This window comes from Mixophyes fleayi, chromosome 3 (genome assembly GCF_038048845.1).
Source record: "Mixophyes fleayi isolate aMixFle1 chromosome 3, aMixFle1.hap1, whole genome shotgun sequence".
NCBI lineage: Eukaryota > Metazoa > Chordata > Amphibia > Anura > Limnodynastidae > Mixophyes > Mixophyes fleayi.
The window spans coordinates 34,280,220-34,304,484 of record NC_134404.1 but is presented as its reverse complement, the minus strand read 5'-3'; the positions used below and the strand labels follow the sequence as shown (position 1 = coordinate 34,304,484).

Below are 24,265 nucleotides of genomic sequence, written 5' to 3'. Positions count from 1 at the left end.
AGATTTTAACAATTGCAAAGTCTTCAAATCATGTGTATACATTACATTAAAAAAATAACAATACAACATAATCCCCTCCCTGCCATCCATTGTAACCAATCCACATCTAATGCAATCACAATAGCTTCATCATGAATGGGCAAGTTCTAGGTGATACATTCATTTGCATCTAAATAGAGGTTCATCAACTTTCAATTATCTCTGGATGAGGAGTGACCTCAAGCCCCTGGCTGAACTCCCAATATAAGGCTGATCATGATATAGTTTAAGTACTTCAGTTATCTTTTGTAACTGTACACTAAGGACTTCTCTGTGATACCAAGGACAAGTTGTACAAGATTGGACATCTGAGGAAGATTTTACCCAACTTCTTGGACTAAACCTGTTCTGTGAGTCATTGGAGCAGCTTCTCTGAATATCCAACTTCTCCTGACATTTTACTGCTTAGGTAAGTTCAATTTTAATGCTCTAAAGTTTCATCTCCATCATTTTTTGGTAATACTTTTTGAAATACGTACACTTACTTTATGGACACTGTGCAGTACAAGGTGGTAATATGTAGTACTTGATAGCAATAGACTTGTGATAGCCCTTAGTATTAAATTTGCTAATAGTAAGGAATTTAAACCTAGCGTTTTACTGATTAGTAGAATTGTTGAGAATGTCCTCATACATTCTTTTTTCACCATTAAGGATATGCATAGCTAGGATTTGGCAATGTCATTAATTTATGGTAAGATACACAATCCAAGATGCAGGTACACTCATTAAGCACTAGGACCAATTTATACATAATTAAAGACAGATATATTTTACACTCTGCAATGACATAAAGTCTATAATAGAAAAACCATAATAAACATGAGGTTCTTAGTACACATTTTGTTTAAACTGTGGATGCACATCAAGGTTTGATCAACTGTGCACTAAGAACCTCAGGCCTGATTCATTAAGGATTCATTAAGGAAAGTTAGGCAAAAAAAGAATACATTTTCTCTGGGACAAACCATTTTACAATCCAAAGGGTGCCAATTAGTTTATTATTTTGCACATTAGTTAAATACTGGCGTTATTTTTCATGTAGCACACAAATACTTGACAGCGCTTTAATTTTACACTGAAATTAAAAGTTAATCTAGGACGTGCCTTACCTCAACTATAAATCTACAATCACATTTTAAGTTTACCTCCCCCTCCAATGCAACATGGTTTTACCAAGGTGCTTCTTTTTTTTTTGCTTTCCTTTCCTTAATGAATCAGGCCCCTCAAGTTTATTCTTGTTGTTCTATTATAGAGTTTATGTTCCTGCAGAGTTATACCTTTCTTTAATTATGTATAAATATTCATATTGGATTGTTTATTGTACTTCCAATCACAGTAGTGTAGCAGCTTTAATTTATTTGGAGGTTAGGGTGTTCAGATCACCCTCTCTTGAAATTTTGTTTATTTTGAAGCTTGTGACTGCCTTATTTCTGGCCCAGCACCCTATCCATCTATCCATAGGTGTTTTTAATTAGAGCAGTCTGGATCCTACCTACCATGTAGTTTATAGGGCTAAATGAGGCAAGTCCCATATTATAAAATTATCAATTGTTAGTGTGAAATAGGTGACCTTGATGTCATAGATGGACACCCACTGTTTGATCAAACTGTGCACTAAGAACCTCATGTTGATTCTCATTGTTCTATTATAGAGTTTATTTTACTGCTTAGTTTGACAGTATCTGTTTTTAATTATGTATAATATGGTCTTTGTGCTTAAAGAGTGTACCTGCCTCTTGTACTGTGTTTTGTACTTTCAGTCACAGCAGTGTAGCCTTTTTAATATATTTGGAAATTATTGTGTGCAGACCAATCCCCCCTTGAAATTGTATGATATATAATATATATATATAACTTTCACACATTTGCTCCAAACATTTTTGTCTTTTGTGGTTACAGATTGAGTCTAACCTCAAATTTGAGGACTTGTGCAATCATCTTCTAGATAAAGATGGAAGACCATCAACATTTTGAGATCCAGCAGGTATCAAAAGACAACTTTCAAGTGTTGAAACAGCTGGGCCAGGGGACTTATGGTCAAGTTGTAATGGCTCGAGAGAGGGAAACTGGTAAGATAATAGTCATAAATAGGTACTAGAAAGATTTCAGCGATGGGCACAGATAAGAATTGACCCATAACATATTTATAAAGTAGGTACTGCTAAATGTGTTTGTCTTATGAAGTGTAAGTACAGTTCTTGCTCTGTAAATGTCTAATGCATGTGTTACCACAAATGAAGCTCTTTTTGGATTGCGTGCTAGAAATGAGATGGTTTACTGCAGAAGCTACTGATGGGAAATTGTTTAACTAATGTATATTAATCATTGTACAATATTGTACTTTTTCTGATCAGGTAAATCTGTTGCCTTAAAAAAAGTGAAGAAGAACCAGACCACACAGGAATTGTTCTTCCATGAGCTCTTTGTATCCATCTATCTGTCAAGCTGTGAAGGCATCATCTCTACTCATCCCACCTTCATTCAGACTAATAACCACTACACCATGACCCAGGAGCTGGCACCTGCCGGATCCCTTCATTCCCGCATTCAGCGTGGTGTAAGTAGAGCAAAATTCAAATCTCCTTAATGTGCAAAGTGTTACATGATACATTCATCCTTTGTGTTTTTATATTTATATTTGTTTTTTATATTTGGTTGACAAATATGAACCAATATGTCATCATGTGTAAATGTCCTTAAAATTTTGGAATAATATAATACAAATTGGATATTTTTTAATATGAGGATAAAATGCTGACTTCAATTTCACTAATATTTCATATTTTATATATTATTATTATCATTGACAACCAGTGACATTTATGTATCACAGTAGAAAATAGCTGTCTCCCCACTATCTTAATATTTACCATCTAAAAGTTTCATAAAGAAGTCTATAAGATCTTTTCTAACGGAGACACTTCTAAAATTATGTATTCTAATTTTTCAGGTTGGAATTCCAGAAGAGATGGTCAAACGTTGCGCAATGCAGCTGGCCAGAGCTCTAGAGTACATGCACAGTAAATCACTGGTGCACAGGGACGTGAAGCCAGATAATGTGCTTCTAATGGACAAAGATTGCCACCACATCAAGCTGAGTGACTTTGGATTAACTCAGCATGCAGGGACCCTTGTTCCATCTATGTCACCCATCATACCATACATGTCCCCGGAACTCTGTGACTTGAAATATGGCAGTTTCTTAGCCTTGGATCCAAGTGTTGATGTCTGGGCTTTTGGTGTGCTTCTCTTTGTTGCATTTACTGGATCCTATCCGTGGAAAAGAGCTGTGGATGAAGATCCACTTTTCCAGGAGTTCATCAACTGGCAAAGTCTTGTACGACAAATTCCATCTCCAAGATCCTGGCAGAAATTCAGTAGGAAGGCTCAGGATATGTTCCATGTTCTGCTCTCAAAAGATCCTACCATCAGGAATCCAGTAGGCGTTGTCCTGAATAATCTTGACTTTCAATGGGGAGTTGAAGATATTCCAGAGGAAGTCTTTCAGATTGTGGTAGAAGAAAAAGATAATGAAATGAGAGAAGACGAGGCCAAAGTCATTATAATAGAGGGAGAAGATGTATTTATTATTGTTGAGAGCCCCAGTGATGTGGAATATATCATTGTGACCTATACCTCAGAAGAACGTTGAGTTTTTGGACAGAAAACAGCCTTAATCTGGGATCTGAAGTAGAGATTGGCTAGACCTCACCAATATAATTGATACATTTGGAAATGCAATATTCAATTTCAAAGCCAATGCAACTTATTACTAATGTAAGTATAGTACCTGCTATCACTGGAATTGTTCATGTGAACATTTGCTCTTGAAGCAGCCACTGCAATGATGTCGATGAAGGTTTCTCAGACACTAACGACACACAGGCTAAACTTCTAATATTTGGGAACACTCTGACTACATTGACGAGGACCCAGAAACAAAAAGATCGAAGTGGTGAGATTGTTTATTTTATTTTTTATTTTTGGGAGATAATGGGGTTGAGTTGGGGAGTTAGTCATATGGGTGATTTTTCTCAATATTAAGTAATATTCTATATTTGTCTTACTGTTATCTCTTCATTGCATCTGTTTTAACTCATTTTTGTGGTTTGCATATATGCGATATATTAAATGTAGTTCAATGTAGTTATTGGAAGGTGTAAGATAATTATAACAATGTTGCTGAGATATAGAATTAATGTTTAGATAACAGTTTGCTTTCTGATCCCTCCAAAAATTTTATTAATAATAAAAAAGATAAACTCCTCAACTGTTAATTATATATATTATTCATATAATAGATTCCAGCATTTTTAATTTAAGAAATATAGACTACTGTTAAACATTGAAGCAATTACATTATACCTTATTGCAATCACTGTTCTTTTCTTCTATTAACGAACGAAAGATTCAACAGTCTTTAGACAAGAGGGTGTTAACCATGTAAACATATATGGAACATTAGGATATCCTCAAAAGTAACTATTCTCCAAATGTGTCAGCATCACATACAAGAAATTTCTCTTTAATATTTAACTTGGCACAGTATCTGTCTCTCCATGTCATCTGTCCCTAGGGGGCACAGCAGGCTATGCAGCCTTAGAGGCATAACACCAGGCAAAAGGCCTCAGGGGAGCACAGTACCAGGTTATAGGCCTGCGGGCAAGTTCTGGCATGAGGCCTGTGGGTTGAAAGTGGCATTAGGCCAGTAATTAGGTAGTAATTTCCTATAGTGAGACCATGACCAGTCTGTCCCCATTGAATGTGTAGGCAGCCATTTTGTGGTGTACTTGTACTGTGAGGCCTAGTAACTGTAAGCATTTGTGATGTGGTCCGGTTAGGAAAAACACTGTGCTGTATGTTATTGTCTTGTCTATGTATCTTTCTTAATATTTTACTCTATAGGATCCAGATGTCAGGCCCCCATTAAAGGTAGGCTTTTGGTATCCAGTAACGTTTGCATTCTGTGCCTTGCGTACCTTCGAACTGTGGGTTGAGTAGTGCACTACACCCATCGGAGGTTTCGTGTTAGTGTTGCGCATCAGCCAGTCACTTAGACTGTTAATAGGATCAGGTGCTGCTTGTTTGCTGTTATTAAGTTGTAGAATAATTCTGGTGTGGGAGGCACGTTAGTGTTAGGGAGATAGTTCTATGGTGGTGGTTGTTGTTGTGTCACACCTGTTTCTAGGTTCCAAGTGGCAGAATAGAGACCGTTATCAAGAAGACTGTTTTTCCTGGTGAGTAACATTTTCCGGCTTCGTTTCTTTCTTGGTAGGGCCCTCATCAATACCATGATGAGTAGGGTGTTCAGGCGGGATTTTTCCCTGTCCCGAATGTCCATAGCTCCGTGCCCAAGCCTAGACCTAATCGAGGTATTGGCAAGCGTAGTAGAGTGAAAAGACTCTACTCCTGGCCTTCACCTCATTCACCTCTTCTTCTAGCCGCACCACTGTAATTTGTCTGCTTTCCTCCCTAGGTGGAAGTGCTAGGGGTATTTAGCATGAAGTGAGACAGCGGGATTACTGGTGAGGAGTGTACCATGTGTCTTATTTCAGACCCTCAAGATCAGGTGGGTACCTGGGTTGCTGGGACAGTATTTACGTTGAGTGTCGCCCTTGTCTCATAAGCACCTTAATAACATCTCACGCTCTCCCTGTGACTCAAAATTATCTCTGGGACATCCGATTCAAGAGGATCTCTCTGTATAATTGTTAGGAACCCCAACAATCTGCACCAAAATACCCGGAGTCTACTCTGAAGTCTGGTGTTCGCTGGAGCCCCTAGTGGTGGGGACAGACTTGGCTGCAGACAACAAAGGGTCGTGAATTGCGTGCTGACTGTGGAGAACCCAGGCGAGTGAAGTGAGGGTCCAGCAGAAGTCCAATAGGAGATGGGCAAGCCAGCAGAGTCTGTATCCAGGCAGAAGATCAGGGGTCACAGGCAAACAATCGTAGTAAATAGCCAAGCAGAAGATCAGGGGTCACAAGCAATAATCGTAGTCAATGTCCAGGCAGAGGGTCAAAAGGTCACAGGCAATCAAACGGAGTCAGGAAACAGGCAAAGGTCGGCAGTAGTAAATAAATCCAAAGTCACCAGAGTAGATAACAGGAGCAGGCTAAGAACAGCAAGCTGGAACTATAACCGGCAGGGAAGGATTGCCCTTCCCTGCCTTAAATACTAACCCTGGCCAATGAGAGGAAGGCAGCCCCGGGGAGCATAATTAGCCAGCTGGCTTTCTTCTTATTTGCGCATGCGCCCGGCTGTCCTGCATGCCGGGGCGCAGCGCAGGAGTCTGAATGCGTCCTGACCGTTGCCTTGGCAACGGCCGGGACGACCCGGAAGTGACGTCCCGGTCGTCATGCTGACGGCAGGGACATGAGGCGGAGAGTCCGCCGCCGCGGCTCGTGACAATAATCTGACTGTCACTGCTGACATCTATCTCAAGATTATGTCTGACCTTAGACAGTCTCTCTCTCTGTGACATCTCTCTCTAAAATGTCTCTCCCTGTCTGTGATTTTATGGCTCTAGCCCATCTCTCTCTCTTTGTGACATCTGGAACATCTCTCTGATCTCATACATTAAACAGTCTCTCCATCTCTCTGACTACTGACTTTAGACAATTTCCTCTGACATCTGACTCAAGACAGTCTTTTTCTCTGAAATCTGACTCTAGAAAGTCTTTCTGTGGCATCTCCGGTTTCCTCCCAATCTCCAAAAACATACTGGTAGGTTAATTGGCTGCTATCAACAATTGACCCTAGTGTCTGTCTCCCTGTCTGTGTGTGTGTCTATATTAGGGAATTTAGCTCCAATGGGGCAGGGACTGATGTGAATGAGTTCTCTGTACAGCGCTGCGGAATTAGTGGCGCTATATAAATAAATGATGATGATGATGATCCCCCCCCCAAGCTGCTATTTTTTTTTATATACCCCTTCGGCCATTTTCATTCCCCCTCCCCTTCAGCAATATTCATTACCTCAACCCGCCCTGCAGCCACTTTCATTACGTCCCCCCTGCGGGTATTTTCCATACTTCCATTTACAGCCATTGTTCCCCCTGCAGCCATTTTCGTTAACTCCTCTTTACAGCTATATTTTCCTCACCCATAGCAGCTATTTTCATCACCTCCTCCCCTGCAGCCATAACCCCCCTGCAGCTATTTTCCTTACCCCCACCTACAGTCATTGTTCTCCCTGCAGCCATTTTCCTCAACCCCCCCCCTGCTATTTCCCCCACCCCCCACAACCATACACCCTATCCTCCCCACCCATCCACTCACTTACCTCAGTTTTGCTTCTACATGACGGGCAGTCTGCAGTAAATCCACCTCCCTGTCAGTCTGGGACATAGAATGCTTAGTGAAGTCTCATGAGATGTGGAAATCTCGCAAGGCTTGCCTAAGAGATCCATGGCTGCAGTGAAAGGCAGCTAACAGCATCAGATTTGCAGTCATGCTGTCTGTCTGCAGTGACAGTTGTCCGCTCCATGCCCTATCCCCTGGGATCCTGCGCCCCAGGCTGCAGACTAATCAGACTCATGGTTGACCAGGCCCTGATAGCACCATTAATTCCACATCACTGTACAGAGATCTCACTCACATCAATCCATGCCCCATTGGAGTTTAAAATCTAAATTCCCTATCATAAACACACACACAGACCAAGAGAGACGAAGATCAATTTAATAGCACAAAAATAAACTTAGCACGGTTTGTTTTTTTTAGTCATTTACCATACATATAGTTGAAAATATATAGATATTTCCTTCAAACATAAATAGAGGCAGAAATAACAAAGGTATAACAAATCTCTTTTACATATATTGTCATGGCAAGCTGTTGGGAAGATCAGAAATTTATGCTAAAACAACAAGCAATTCATCATTAGCTAGGTACCTTCTCTCAGCTAGATCCTGACGCCTGCAATCTTCACCCACAACACGATCCTCATCAATATCCTCAATAGCAATTGGAGTTAGTCCTGCATCCAAATTGGTACGGCTAGATGACTCCTCCAATACCTTGGATTCCTCAGAAGAATTCTTGAGCGTTAGTCCCACTGCTGCTGCTGGGGGTCGATCTTCATCCCATGAAGCAGACCAAGAAGAACACTACTAGTAGCTTACAACAATTGACTGTTAAACACTCCTTTGCCAGAGGAAGCAAGTATGAAAGCTGTCGCACATTTGCAAAGCGGATCACAGACTATGGTAGTATTAGATCTGCGTCCAATATCCACTATTAATGCAGCTGGTTTAAGACAGTTACTTGAGGTCTTCTGTACCCGTTACCAAATTCCATCATGCCACCATTTTACGAGAAAAGATATTCCTCACCTCTACTAGAAGGTTTGTAAAAATTTGATTATTGGGCTACAAAATGCCATTCTATTCACTGTAGACTTAACCACAGATATGTGGACAAGCGGAACTGGGCAAACTAAAGATTATATGACTGTGAAAGCCTACTGGGTTGGTGATTCGCCTTCATCAGCAGGAACAGCAGCAGCAGCATGTACACAAGTATGTCACATTTGTGAGAGGCAGGCTTCTCTGTGTATCTTCGGCTTCACTAAGAGGCATACAGCTGACAATCTGTTACAAGAACTAAGGGATATCATTGCAACATGGCTTATCCCGCTTGGACTCTCCTCAGGATATGTAATTTCTGATAACGCCACCAATAGTGTGAGAGCATTACAGCTGGGTGAATTTCATCACATTCCCTGTTTTGCTCACAAAATAAACTTGGTGGTGCAGAACTTTTTAAAAATTGACAGGGATGTGCAGGAGACGCTGTCTGTGGCCCGTAAAATATCTGGACATTTCCGACATTCGGCAACAGCGTGTAGGAGATTGCAGCAGCTAGAAGAGCAATGTAATTAGCAACAGGTGGTGACAAGGTGGAATTCCACCCTGTATATGCTTCTGGGGATGGATGAACAGCGAAAATCCATCCACGCTTACTCCACAAGCCATGACATCGGGAAAGGAGGGGGGATGTATTTTACTCAAGCGCAGTGGAGAATACTTTCCGTGTTGTGCAAGGTGCTGAAATCATTCGAAGTAGTCACCTGTGAAATGAGTTCAGACACTGCTAGCTTGAGTCAAGTGATTCCCTTAATTAGACTTTAGAAAGAACAGCTTGAGAAACTGAAGGAGGAGATTAAACAAAGCAATTACGCTAAGTATGTTAGACTTGTAGATCAAGTACTTTATTTGCTTTGCCAGGATCCAAGAGTTATCAAAATCTTGAAATCGGATCACTACATTTTGGCTACTGTACTTGATCCTCGGTTTAAGAACTATGTCTTCTCTTTGTTTCCAACTGACCCAGATCTGAAGAGATGCAAGGAGCTCCTGGTGAGCAAGATGAGCTCAAGTGTTACGTGACAGTAAAAAGCTTAGCTTTCTCAAGAGACCCAGGGATGATGCAAATGTCTCAGCACAACATTTTGACATCTGGGGGTAAATGTATCAAAGTGCGATTTTGCAACTCTAGCGATTTTCTCGGGAGAGTTGAAACTTGCCGATGTATGAAGCTGAGATTTCATGCAAAATTGCCAGAGTTCTGCTTCTGTCAAAATCGCTACTTGCAAAATCGCCAGAGATCAAACTCCCGACTGTTTGCCACTGCAGCTATACAGTTCTCAAATGTATGAAGCTGCGAGTTAGCAAACTCAGGAGAGTTTGCTTCAAAACACGACAGATACAACACGCTGCTTGATAGCAGCGTGTTGTAGAAACACATCACTGTTACACTGCCCTGGCAGTGTTAAAATGTTAAAGAATAGATAAAAGTTTTAAAAAAAAAAAGCGTGAGGTCCCCCCACTATACATGCTTAACCCTAGTGCTGCCTGACTAGTGCTGGTCCCGTGAAAATCGGGGAAAAGTTTTGCGTGGGATCTCCCCGATTTTCACTTTAGCAGCACTAGGCAAACCAGCCAGGGTTGGCGGCACTATAGCAGGGGGGCGCACGGCAGGGGTCCCCCTGCCATAATGACTAACCAACCCTAGACTGTTCAGCGCTGGGCTGGATTCCCTAGGGAGTGGGGTCTGCCGAAAAAAACGAGCGGGCCCCCCCTAGAAAGAACCAGCCCAGTGCTGATAGCACTAGGGCTCTTCCTACTACCCCTGGGCTGTGGGTAGTAGGGTAATACGGCAAAAAAGTTTGAAAAAAATAAACGGACGCCATTTTGTTTTGTGGAACTACAAGTCCCAGCCAGCCAGGTTGCCAAAAACAGTGTGGCCATGCTGGTGCTTGTATAACTACAAGCACCAGCATACCCACGGCAGCCAGGGCATGTTGGCACTTGGAGAACCACAAGTGCCAACATGCCCTGACATCCCTAATACAGTAAATACAGCTTACGCAAGTAGCGTTGCGCATGCGCAATGAGCTACATTACTTGCGTATTGCGTAAGCTCTAGGTACAGTATTAGGTGATTCCCCGACTAGCGTGGGAAAATCACATTATACTGTAGTTTTAGCTTACGCAATGAACGTAACGTCATTGCGGTTCGGACCTCCTACATAGTAGGAGGTGTTTGCGGCGGATAAAGACTTTTATTATTTTTCTACAATCAAGAACAAAGATTCGGGATGTTACAAATATGGGGCCCTTCTGGCCGAAGTGATGCTGAATTTTTTCAAGCCATTTTGGAAGTACAAATTTGCTGGGACTGGGGCAAGCCTGGAACTTTGGAAGAAGAAAGTAGACATCTTTGGTGAGTATTTGGGGTATTTTTATTTTTAATAAATAGATGTGGTTTTAATGAGGGTGGTTAGTGTATTTATTGTGGGGTTTTTATTTTTAATAAATATGTGTGGTATTTACAAGGGTGTTGTTATTTTATTGTTGTGGCACCCAGGCAAGCCAGGAATGTCAGGGCATGTTGGCTGCTGTGGGTATGCTGGTGCTTGTAGTTATACAAGCACCAGCATGGCCACACTGTTTTTGGCAACCTGGCTGGCTGGGACTTGTAGTTCCACAAAACAAAATGGCGGCCGTTTATTTTTTTCAAACTTTTTCGCCGTATTACCCTACTACCCACAGCCCAGAGGTATTAGGAAGAGCCCTAGTGCTATTAGCACTGGGCTGGTTCTTTCTAGGGGGGGGCCCGCTCGTTTTTTTCGGCGGACCCCACTCCCTAGGCCAGTGATGGCTAACCTGTGACACTCCAGGTGTTGTGAAACTACAAGTCCCAGCATGCTCTGCCAGCTATCAACTAGTTATCTACTGGCAAAGCATGCTGGCAAAGCCAGCCCAGCGCTGAACAGTCTAGGGTTGGTTAGTCATTATGGCAGGGGGACCCCTGCCGCGTGGCCCCCTGCTATAGTGCCGCCAACCCTGGCTAGTTTGCCTAGTGCTGGTAAAGTGAAAATAGAGGGGACCCCACACAAAATTTTTCCCCGATTTTCACAGGACCAGCACTAGTCAGGCAGCACTAGGGTTAAGCATGAATAGTGGGGGGACCTCACGCTTTTTTTTTTTTTTTAAACTTTGATCTATTCTTTAACATTTTAACAGCTGCCGGAGCACAGGCAGCTGTATGACAGGCCAGTGTAACAGTGATGTGTTGACAACTCACTGCAAATACATCTATGTAGTGCACGCCTGTTGAACAACTAAAGCAGCTACCAGTGAGTTTTATAGAATTCTATTTTTTACTGCTAAATGAATAGGGATTCTGTAACTAAAAGGCACTGTTTAGAGTGGTCACTTGAAAACAAGTATAATTTTCACCCACTTGAAAATTAAGTGAAATGTTGGTATATAAGCTTGCACATTTTTAGTAGAGGCTATACCTTTTAATGTAATTTATGCTCAAGTATACATTTTAAAGGACCATCAAACCATCAAACTCCTAAACAGAAATGTTCAGATGTGGACCATGGAAATATATATATATATATATATATATATATATATATATATATATGTATATATATATATATATATATATATATATATATATAATATTGTGTATGTTACCCCGACATAATGAAAGCATGCTCTCTTTCTGTATGGAAACCTATCAGCACCCTGAACTACATGCGAATCTGTTCTCTTTGTTTTCCAAGCTACATTTAAAATGTAAGCTCTCTGGAGCAGGGACCTCCTCTTCTAGTGTCTGATTCTGTATTGAACTCATTTGTTCACTACTATATTGCAGTTATGATTTCTATACATCGCTCAAAATCGCCAGAGATGACCAGCGATTTCGAACATGAGTGTCAAAATCGCAGCTTGATACATTTCCAGTTTTTTTTTTAAAACTCGCGGGTAAACACCAGCGATTTGCCGCGATTTAAACACGCTGGCAAAATCGCACTTTGATACATTTACCCCCTGGTCTTGTCTACTGTAAAAGAATTGACCAGAATTAGTGACACCTGTGTAACTCCACCTGATCCTACTATCAACTATCAACATCCGAAGAATGGTGGAGGATTATTTTAATTTTTTTGAACGGTATAAAGACAACAGTTTTATTAACAAAGAACAATGTTGCTTGCAGAAGTAATATAAGCATGGATGTCTAAATAGACGTGTATATGTATTACCTTCCATTTTGCTGCTGTTTCATCAAGTGTTTGTAATCTGCACTTTACATCAAAGGTACTTAACTATACCTAAAAAGTAACATTTAAAAAAATGTATTGTATACTAATCCATTAGGCATTACAACCGTTAAGGTTGTTAAGTACTCAAATGTTGCAGTCATAACCAACATTGCAGCCATACACGCCAATGTTTTTAAATTGGTCCTACATAATTATTTTTTGTTTATTTATTTTTATATACTCACTAAACCCCTTGCCTTCCGGAATGAACTATTCAATATTAAAATCCAGTATAGTTCCTTATGGCATTCTCTGTGGCATAGTAATGCAAGTTGCACATTATGCAATGTCGGACAATTGGGCAGATATTACAGCGTGTGTTCCCATACTAACCTCTATGCCAGATCAAAAATCTTATCAAAATTGATTAGATAATTATCAGACATATTGGTAAATGCTGTTGAAAAATCATCTACTCTGTTCTATGTGTGGTCAATTTTTAACCACACTAAAGGGACAGATTTATCAAATCTTCTAAAACGTCAAACTGAAGGTGTTGCCCATAGCAACCAATCATTTCCTAGAATGTACTAGATAAATGATAGAATCTTGTTGGTTGCTAACGGCAACACCTCCACTTTTACTTTTTAGAAGGTTAGATAAATCTACCGCTAAGTTTTTGGTCCTGGTGAACTCTCCAAGTTAGAGGATGGTACTCTACTTCTACAGCATTAAACTCTTCCTCTGATTTTAACTTTAGATTTGATTGTGTAGATTTTATTACAAAGACAAGTTAGTAAGTATATGACAATGGAGTTCTATAAACACGTGCGAAACTTGTCTACAAGGCTTATAACTGAGATTATTATTACTGTTTCTTCACATAGCTCCTTCATATTACAAATTACTCTCTGTACAGAGAATATTTTTCATTCACACCAGGCCTTGCCCCATTAACGATTACATTCTTAATTCCTTAACACACTAGCAGGTACAAGGGTCCACTTTCCTCAGCAGCCAATGTAGCAAAACCTCTTTTGAAAACAGACATAATGTGACGTAAATCAAATTTATCAAAATACTCCTACAAAGGCGTTTGTTCTGCCGTACATTGTTTTAGTTTGTGATTTAATAATACTGATTCACCTAGGCAGCATTTTTGTTACTATGGCAAATATGAGTTATAGGTACAAGGCTAAAATAGATATAAGATGTCCTAAACACCCCTCATCTTGCCTGTTCACCAGAAGCATTGCATGTAATGACTGTGTATATTATAACTATATTCTATAATATTTATTCACATCATAGCCAACACAACTGTCACAGCAGACACGGTAGTCTCAACATATGACTAACAATTTGCTATTGTTGTAAATAAGTAAATATACATTAAAATTAACTACTTGTTGATGGAATGCACAATTATGTTCACAGCCCACGACAGTGGTAACCTAAATACCAAGTGATTTTTTTTTCCATGTACATTTCTGTTTTGGGCATAACTGAGGAGGGTAGAAAGATTGCAACATGTGCAAAGTTCTCAAAACTTGTGTATAAATTATATTAAAGAAGCAATAATACAACATAATCCCCTCCCTGCCATCCATTGTGGTCAATCCACATCTAATGCAATCACAGTAGCTTAATCATAAATGGACAAGTTCTAGGTGATACATTTGCATTTAAATAGAGGTTCATGGACTTTCAATTATCTCTGGATAGGGAGTAACCTCAAGTCCTTGGCTGAACTCCCAATCAAAGGCTGATCATGATGTAGTTTAAGCACTTCAGTCATCTGGTATGAACTGATCAGTAAGGACTTCTCTGTGATACCAAGGACAAGTTGTACAAGGTTGGACCTCTGAGGCAGATTATACCCTACTTCTTGGACTAAACCTGTTCTGTGAGTCATTGGAGCAGGTTCTGTGAATATCCAACTTCTCCTGACATTTACTGCTTAGGTAAGTTCAATTTTAGTGCTCTAAAGTTTCATATCCATCATAATGTTGGTAATACTTTTTGATATATGTCCACTTACTTTATGGACACTGTGCAATACAAGGTGGTAATATGTAGTACTTTGATACCAATAGACTTGTGATAGCCCTTAGTATGAAATTTGCTAATAGTAAGGAATTTAAACCTTGCATTTTTCAGTGTTTCTGATTATAAGTAGAATTGCTGAGATTATCCTCATACATTCTCTCTTCACCATTAAGGATACACCATGCTGGGATTTGGCAGTGTTATTCCTTTATGGTAAGATACACAATCCAGGATGCAGGTGCACTCTTTAAGCACTAAGACCATATTTATACATAATTAAAAACAGATATATTTTACACGCTGCAGAAATATAAACTGTATAATAATAGAACAACTATAATAAACATGAGGTTCTTGGTGCACATTTAATCAAACTGTGGATGCCCATCTACCATATCAAGGTTTGATCAATCTGTGCAGTAAGACCCTCGGGCCTGATTCGTTAAGGAAAGTAAGGCAAAAGAAGAAGTACACTTTCTCTGGGACAAACCATGTTCCAATGCAAATTAGTTTATTATTTTGCACATTGGTTAAATGGTGTTACGTTTTCATGTAGCTCACAAATACTTGATGGCTTTATTTTTACACTGAAATTTAAAGTTGATCTAGGACATGCCCTACTCCAAATATAAATCTGCCATCACATTTTAAACTTTCTTCCTCCAATGCAACATGGTTGTGCCAAGTTACTACTCTTTTTGCTTTACTTTCCTTAATGAATCAGGCCCCTCATGTTTATTATCATAATAATTATATTAAAGAGTTTATATTACTACAGAGTTTAACATATATCTGTCTTTGTGTATAAATGCATATATTGGATTGTGTATTGTACTCTCAGTCACAGCAGTGTAGCCGCTTTAATATATTTGGAAATTAGGGTGTTCAGACCATCCCCTCTTGAAATTTTTAAGGTTGTGGCTGCCTTATTTCTGGCCCAGCACCTCACCCATCTATCCATAGGTGTTTTTAATTAGAGCAGTCTGGTTCCTACCAATATTCCTTGTAATTTATATGCACTAAAGGAGGTAAGTCCCTTATTATAAAGTTATCAATTGTTAGTGTAGTTGCCCATATAAAAGAGGTGACCTTGACGTCGTATATCGGCACCTACAGTTTGATCAAACTGTGCACTAAGAACCTCATGTATATTCTAGTTGTTCTATTATAAAGTTTTTATTACTGCTGAGTTTGACAGTATCTGTCTTTAATTATGCATAAATATGGTCTTTGTGCTTCAAGAGTGCAACTGCCTATTCGACTTTGTATTGTACTTTCAGTCACAGCAGTGTAGCACCTTTAATAAATTTGTAAATTATTGTGTGCAGTCCACCCCCCCTTGACATTTTATGATATATACTGTATAACTTTCACACATTTGCTCAAAGCAAATTTATTTTGTTTACAGATCTAGTGTAAACTCAAACTTCAGGACTTGTGCAATCATCTTCTAGATTAGGATGGAAGACCTTCAAGATTTTGAGATCCAGCAGATATCAAAAGACAACTTTCAAGTCTTAAAACAGCTGGGCCAGGGGACTTATGATCAAGTTGTAATGGTTCAAGACTGAAACTGGTAAGATAATAGTCATAAATAGGTTCTAGAAAGATTTCACCAAGGAGCATAGATAACGTTTGACCCATAATATATTTTTAAAGTGGGTACCGCTAAATGTGTTTGTCTTATGAAGTGTAAGTACCTTTCATGCTCTCTAGATGTCTAATGCATGTGTTACCATAAATGTGGCTTTATTGGATTGCATACTAGAAATGATGAGGTTGCTTCCTGCAGAAGCTACCGATGGTAAATTCTTTAACTAATGTATGTTAATCATTGTACAACATTGTACGTTCTCTGATCTGGTAAAAGTGTTGCCTTAAACGAGTGAAGAAGATTCAGACCACACAGGTATTGTTCTTCCATGAGCTCTTTGTATCCATCTACCTATCAGGCTGTGAAGGCATCATCTCTACTCATCCCACCTTCATTGAGACTCCTAACCACTACACGACCCAGGAGCTGGCAAGTGCCGGATCCCTTCATTCCCTCATTCAGCGTGGTGTAAGTAGAGCAAAATTTGGATCTCTTTAATGTGAAAAATGTTGCATGATACATTCATTGTTTGTGGTTTTTATAATTGGCTGATATATATGAGCCAATGAGTCATCATGTGTAAATATTCCTGAACAAATTCCAAAATTTTGGAATAATATGATCACAGATGGGTACAAAGTTGAGATTTTTTTTTAATATGAGGATTAAATGCCAACTTCAGCTTCACTTATGTTTTTAATATATTCTTTTATTATCATTGACAACTAGTGACATTTATGTACCAGAGCAGAAAATGGCTGTTTTCCCACCATTTTAATAATATTTACCATCCAAAAGTTTCATAATAAGATTTTTTTTTTTCTACCAGATACTTCTAAAAATTATGTATTATAATTTTTCAGGTTGGAATTCCAGAAGAGATGGTGAAACGTTGCGCAATGCAGCTGGCCAGAGCTCTAGAGTACATGCACAGTAAATCACTGGTGCACAAGGATGTGAAGGCAGCTAATGTACTTCTAATAGACAAAGCTTGCCATCACATCAAGCTGAGTGACTTTGGATTAACTCAGCGTGCAGGGACCCTTGTTCCATCTATGTCACCTATCATACCATATATGTCCCAGGAACTCTGTGACTTGAAATATGACAATTTCTTTTTGTTGATGTCTGGGTTTTTGGTGTGCTTCTGTTTGCTGCATTCACTGGATCCTATCAGTGGAAAAGAGCTGTCGATGAAGATCCACTTTTCCAGGAGTTCATCAACTGGCAAAGTCTTGTATGACAAATTCCAACTCCACGATCCTAGCAGAAATTCAGTAGGAAGGTTGAGGATATGTTCCATGTTCTGCTCTCCAAAGATCCTACCATCAGGGATCCAGTAGGTGTTGTCATGAATAATCTTGACTTTCAATGGGGAGTTGAAGATATTCCAAAGGAAGTCTTTCAGATTGCGATAGAAGAAGATGCTGAAATGAGAGAAGGCGAGGACCAAGTGATCATAGCAGAGGGAGAAGATTAATTTATTATTGTTGAAAGCCACAGTGATGTGGCATATATCATTGTGACCTATACCTCAGAATAATCATTTTCTAATTATAGCCCCTCAACTTTGAGTTTTTGGATAGAAAACAGCCTTAATCTGGAGTAGAGATTGTCTAGACCTCACTAATTTAATAGATAAAATTGCAATATACAACTTCAAATCCATGGCAAGCTATTACAAGCTATTACTAATGGGTCCAATAGAATTTCATGATGCAGATTATCTTGTGGATGAAATTTTTGTGCACTGGTTGTTTTAATGGTTGAAAATTATTCTTTAAAATCTATAACAATAGATTGAAACACAATAATAATTATGTAATACATTGGTTAGCAATATGTATCAAAAGATTGTAGTTGGCCTGAGAGAAAAAAAAGAAACAAAGAACAATAAATACAATAAAGATTTTGAAAAATAACATGTATATATATTTTAGGGCCATATCAATGACAAACATGCAATTGTAATGCATAAATACTTACATTTTGATCTTGTGATTAGTTGAATTATCTGTTGTCTGTTTATTGTGAATTGTAGAGGTTATCTTTCGATACAGTTTATAAACAGTCTTGACTTTAATCACAATACTCTGCAAATAGATAAAAAAAGTTTGAGAGAAATAGACTGTAAATAAAGGACCTACACATGGAGACAAAAGAAGATCAAATGAGTGACATCATTCTTACCTGCAGGAAAAGAAGAAAGAGTGGGGCAGGCAAAACACAGTACAAGTGGGTAAAAAAAAGATGTAAAGTGGGAGAGAATGATATGTGTGGTGCAAAGTGTCCTTATCTGATTTGGTGCAGTCACTCTGGCCAGTGGGCTTTTCTGTCTTCAATGATGAAAGTTTTGGCTCTTGTATCTTCATTGATGAGTCATGATTTGCGGCTGGATGTAGGTGAGGCTAACACCTGGAAAGTGAGAGAGGGAGAAAATGGCTATGAGTGATAGCTTTCTTGTTTGCAGGAAAAGGAGCCAGAGTGGGACAGGCAAAACAGGGTAGAAGTGGGTAAAAAAAAGTTGTAGAGTGGGAGAGAAGGATATGTGTGTTGCAAAGTGTCCTTATTTGATTTGATGCAGTCAGTCTGGCCAGTGGACATTTCTGTCTTCAATCATGTTGCTGTTCATCTGTGAATGTTGTCTGGTCTTCAGCCTCATTTCCATATATTTGTTTGGATGCTTCAGAGGATTGTACCTGAGCTTTCTGGGATGGCGTCGGAGCACTCTGTTGCTCATTTCTTTCAATCATATCATTGAAGATCAGTTGCAGACTTGTGGAAACTGCAAGGATTGCAGCTGGAGCATGTTGTTGTGTGATCCAGATCTCACTCAATGTTGCCCACATATGATGCTATGACAGTTAAACATTCCTGAATGTTCCAGTTGATGCATTCCCTGGTTCTTTCCCTGGTTCTGTCTTTGGTTCATTCCCTGGTTTGGGAAAATAGATATTGATTGGCCAAACTTTGTCTCTGATAGTCTAGAACCATGCGAATCACAGAGGAAGGGGTTCCTCACGCTCTGCTGGTTGATGCGAGAGTCTTTCAACTTCATCTTCAACTTCTGATGGACGTATGTTTACCAATTCTGTTCTTGCCTCTGGATTTTCAGTGACCTCAATTGGGGATGTGTCCACCTCTTCAGGTTGCTCGCTGTCCTGTACCTGAATCATGGCTGTGTCTGATTCAGGTTGCGTGGTGTCCTGTGCCTCAAATGTTGCTGCCTGCGTTTCTGTTTTCACTGTACAGACATTTCTGTGGGATTGACTTCAGCGGACACATCCTCCTAATCCATCCGTGTCTTCTGCAGTTCAATACTTCCTCCACAAACAGTCTTTTTCTCTAAACTGATGAAATAGAGATAGGCAAAGTTTTTTATTAGTAATTTGTGTGAGGACATTTGATAAGATGAGTGGTTTGTTGTTAGTATGATAGATTTTACATAACTCTCACAGATGAAAATGAGGAGCCAGACGATTCTTCATGTACAATGACTTGTCTCATTTCTTCTGGGTCATGTACAGACTCCACGGCTGTCCTTAATGTTGGCGTTTCTGAAAAAAAATAAAAATTAGTTTAATATTTCATTAACTGTTTACACTTCAAAAATAAATATACTACAATTACCTGTTGTGGTTAAACTGGACTTCTTCCTCTAGCTTCTGGTGCCAACCCTTGACTTTACTGTGTAGCTAAGGAAAATGAAATAAAAATAAAATTAATTATTTTCAAACCCAAGATAGAGAGTAAGGCTTTTAATAATTACATACATGTGGTAAGCTAAAGATTATACTTAAAAGAACCTCAAAAAAAGTGTTTTTATGAAATACATTTGTATTACAATTGAAATTGGGCAAATTCGATAAGGAAAGCAATGGCAAAAGGGATAATTAAATTTACAGCATGGCAAAAATGTTTTCTTTCAGTATAAAATTTATTTTATAGTTCGTTTCATATTTACAGTTTGGTTAAGGAATGTGCTAGATAAACTAGAAGCATTAGTGTTAACATAGAGCTAACAAGTTTTTTTGTGTAACGTGAAGAAAAAAAAATTAATAGACCTATGTGTATAATAATAAAGTTTTTAGCCACACTTGCATTGTAAAATTTGCTTTCTTGAACTGTACTCCTGTCAGACCCACCCTACCTATGCCATTTTCTTTTCAATTTCTGTACCATTAAGTCTTTAAATTGTGACTATAAATACGTTGTATTTTTTTTAAAAAAATAGTGTCTTAGAAAATGAAGCTGTTTTTTTAACTAGTTTTTATAATAACATATGGAAAGTATGTTAAGCTTTTAAATAATGAAATAAAAATTACTAAACATGACTTGTGTTTTTCTTTGGGGGTTTTCACTGTTGAAAGATCTTCATCAGATGTGTGACATCATCTCGCAACTTCTACTGCCAAAGCTTGAAGTGGACCTCGGGTCTCTTCTTAATGACGGACACTCGGGCTGCCTTCGCAATCTTTGACTTGGTGCTCTTCCAGCAGTCATGGAAATGCTTCTTACATATTTATTCGCTCCAAGGGGTGCCATGGACAAAAGAAACAACTTTGTTGATGGAACTCCAGATCTTCGTCCTCACCGTGTAGCTTGTCTTCATGCTCTCTTTAGAAAAACTAAAAAACTTTTTTTCAGGTGGCAAAAGATAAGAAGATTAAGTGTGGTTTTAGAAAAGGATAAAGAAAGTGTTAATTTTCATGGGGTAAATAGAGGCTCCATTGTATTAAGAGATTACAAATGGCAAATAGGGCTATTGTAAACATAGGTTAAAAGTCACAAAATGTAAGGGAGCATAGCTTCTATTTATAATTGAGAAACTCAAGAAATGTGTGCCACATTCAACAATGTGTTTTGGGGTTCAAAAATACAGGGTTTAACAGCTTAGCATACATTATAGATAAGCAAGTATATAACAGGTCTAAATAACATAATGTTTAACTATGGTGACATAATAATAATAATAAGATGATTAAAAACATTGAATAAGTTTTTAAGAAAATCTTATTGTTTAAAGGGATGACATTTTTGGGGTTTTCTATTGAAAATGTCAGAGGCAAATAACCGGTTGTATTAAATAAAAAATACATATATATTTAGAAAAAATGGTTTATTACAGAGCAGAAAAACATTTTGGACTGTTGTTTGATAAAATAAACACAAACAGAACATTTGTATGTACAATCAAGATGGCCATTAAACTATATATAAGTGTTCATTATTACTAGTGACTTTAAGTATCGGTTTTAAAATGATAATTTTTGAAGTATAAAGGAGGGTGAGAAAATAATTTTAAATTAATTACCTGTGAAACCAACATTTTATTTTTACACTGAGTAAACCTAGGCCTGCGATTTGAGGCACCTGATCCTTTGTCTTGATCTTCTTCAGTGGAATACTGGTCACACATGTCCTGTTCCTCTTCTTCCTCGGTAATAGCCCCTGTTGCTGCAGCTGGAACAGCTTTTGTCCTGGTGACAACAGCTTCTTCCTCATTGGACTGTTGAAATCTTCGCTCTTCCTCGGTCGGGACCTGTGGGGAAACAAACCTCCTGCACTCCCTAGACATACTGTATCATAAAAGAGTTATGTAAAAGAATACAATTATTTGCTTTGAAAAAAGCAGTTGTATATATGCTAAATCCTGTTGCGATTTAAGGTCAAACCAAAAAATGAATCAACAACAGGGAAGGACGAATTCTGGAATAAGGAACCATGTCAGCAAATCCAGATCCACCACAATAACCAGCAAGCTCGGCAATATTGCAGAAATAGCAGCAAGCAAATTCGCTCCTAACATTTTTATAGGAGCTGGTCGGAGGCGCGAAATGTATCAATACTATGCTAATCGCTATCATCTGATAGGATACCATTAATATATTCATATTTCAGTGACATTATTACTGTGTTAGGACCACAACTATCAAATATTTTTTTAAAAAACAATTCAGACTTTATTTAAATGACAATGCTGTTGAGTGTTCTAGAAAAAAATATATAATTAAAATTAATTTAAAACTTTTACTTATTATAAAAAAATTGTTCACAATTATTTCAAACTTTTATGAATTATATGTGGGCTTAATATCAATAACATGTTATTGATTTGATATCTTTGAGTAATATGAGGAAGTTGTATGAAAAAAATGGCTGCGATATTAGCATTTGATTACATGACTCATCGGCATAGTGTTAAAGTATGACTATCGGACATAGATGCATTTAATAAAGAACTTTAGAGTGTGGGGTATAGATTACAATTTGGGGCATGATATAGTGATTGCCTACATCAAAATTTGTAGGCAATTCTATTAACTCAACTTCACATGTTTGTTGGTATTTATATTTGTAGGCAATAAAAGAGTCTGTTTTTCTTTTTTTGTTGGAATAATCTGTGTTAGGAATGTAGCTATGTCAATTTAAAAGATAAATTGGTATTTTTTTGGTTGTCTATATATTCCAGGTCTATGTTGTTGTGTTGTAGGAATTATGTGTGTCGCAATGTTATGTATGTCTTTTTTATGAACATTTCTATATTTTTAGTGTCGCTATGTATTGTGCCCATTTTTTTTTTACTTTGTAGGTATTGTGTTTAGGGAAAATGATTAATGTCAGTGGTACTTTCATGTTTTGGTTTTTTTGTTATCTTGATTTATTTCTAGTCGCAATTATGGCATTTGGTAATATCGTGTCTGTATTTGTAACGACAGAATTATCAGTGTCGAAAATATTACTACCACTGAGTCACACAACATTAGGATAGTAAACAGGGATTATACAATAATAATCTCACTGCATTGACTGTGCATGGTTTGGGGCATTTAACTTTGAACACAATTACATTATGTGTTTGTTTACACCTATCATTTGGTAAAGATGCACTTTCATTCATGAGAAATCTATCTCTATTATCTATTCATTGATGTGTTTATCCTTTTCTCATTGTGCCATTTCTGTTTATAGATGATCAGGAGCTATTTCCATTATAAAGCGCAGCTTTCATTACAAGGAACACAACTTTTACCTTTTCTATTAACTCTTGTTCTAAAGAAACTTGTTTGGTGTTTACAAAACCTGTTACATTCTTGTGGTTAAACCTATTATGAATATATGAAAAGCCGTCAAAAAGGCTCCCAGATTAGAAGAGAAACTAAAGAATTTTATTTTGTATCTACTTTCTTTTTACCTTCTATTTTAATTTTTTTCTCACCTGTTAACAAGCTCAAAAAACAACTTTTAGTATAAATCAGTACCTATATCCAGGACACATGTAAACACGCTTATTATTATTATTATTATTATTATTATTATTATTATTACCTTTTATACAGGGGATCATGACACAAAATATATATTTCCTCCTGGAAAAATACTTTATCAATAAATAGAACATGAGTTTTTGGGAGCCAATGCAATTTTATGTATCAAAAAAATCAGATGACACCTCTTCGTTATCTTCATTGTAAAGTTATGTGTAACAGAAAACAACAGGTACAGGTATTGTAAATATCTAATGCATAAAAAAACAGAGGAAAATGTCAGTCTGGACACCTTAAAATTAAGCTCTTCTCACTGGTTTAATCAATATTAAAAAATACATGAGTTTAATAGACTTCTGGCTAAAATAGATAGCTGTAAATTAAGACACAGGATCGTACGGTCTATATCAGTGGATTCCAAACTTTTTCAGCTCAAGGCACCCTTAGGGTCTCCATAATTTTTTCAAGGCACCCCTAAGCCAAAATAAGTACCAAGTGTTCCCCCACCTTGCTTACCACTTGCCCTGGATGAGGCACTCCTGTGAGTTCACCGAGGCACCCCCGGGAGCCTAGGCACACAGTTTGGGAACCACTGGTCTATATAATATAAGCAGGGTTCTCTTAACTCTTTGTCTGATAATACCATTGTATTGTTTTATTGTTGTGTTTGTTCCCAATTGTAAACTGGAGTTTGTTGGTGCAATATAAATAGATGTTAATAAATAAATCCGGTCATCATGAACT

The 24,265-nt window shown here is 38.1% G+C and overlaps 1 protein-coding gene across 1 annotated transcript; it reads left to right on the top strand.

The window, feature by feature from the left end:
- Positions 1-1,993: 1,993 nt before the first annotated feature.
- Positions 1,994-3,694, top strand: LOC142143103 (serine/threonine-protein kinase SBK1-like). The gene is made up of 3 exons (XM_075200816.1): positions 1,994-2,111; positions 2,397-2,599; positions 2,993-3,694. The coding sequence occupies exons 1-3, from the start codon at positions 1,994-1,996 to the stop codon at positions 3,692-3,694; spliced, it is 1,023 nt and encodes a 340-aa protein (XP_075056917.1).
- Positions 3,695-24,265: the final 20,571 nt, after the last annotated feature.

Bases quoted from the DNA above. Each gene is read 5' to 3' on its own strand.
- LOC142143103 (XM_075200816.1), top strand. From the start codon at position 1,994: ATGGAAGACCATCAACATTTTGAGATCCAGCAGGTATCAAAAGACAAC. The intron at 2,112-2,396 runs GTAAGATAATAG...TTTTCTGATCAG, and splicing joins GGCTCGAGAGAGGGAAACTG to GTAAATCTGTTGCCTTAAAA. The intron at 2,600-2,992 runs GTAAGTAGAGCA...CTAATTTTTCAG, and splicing joins ATTCCCGCATTCAGCGTGGT to GTTGGAATTCCAGAAGAGAT.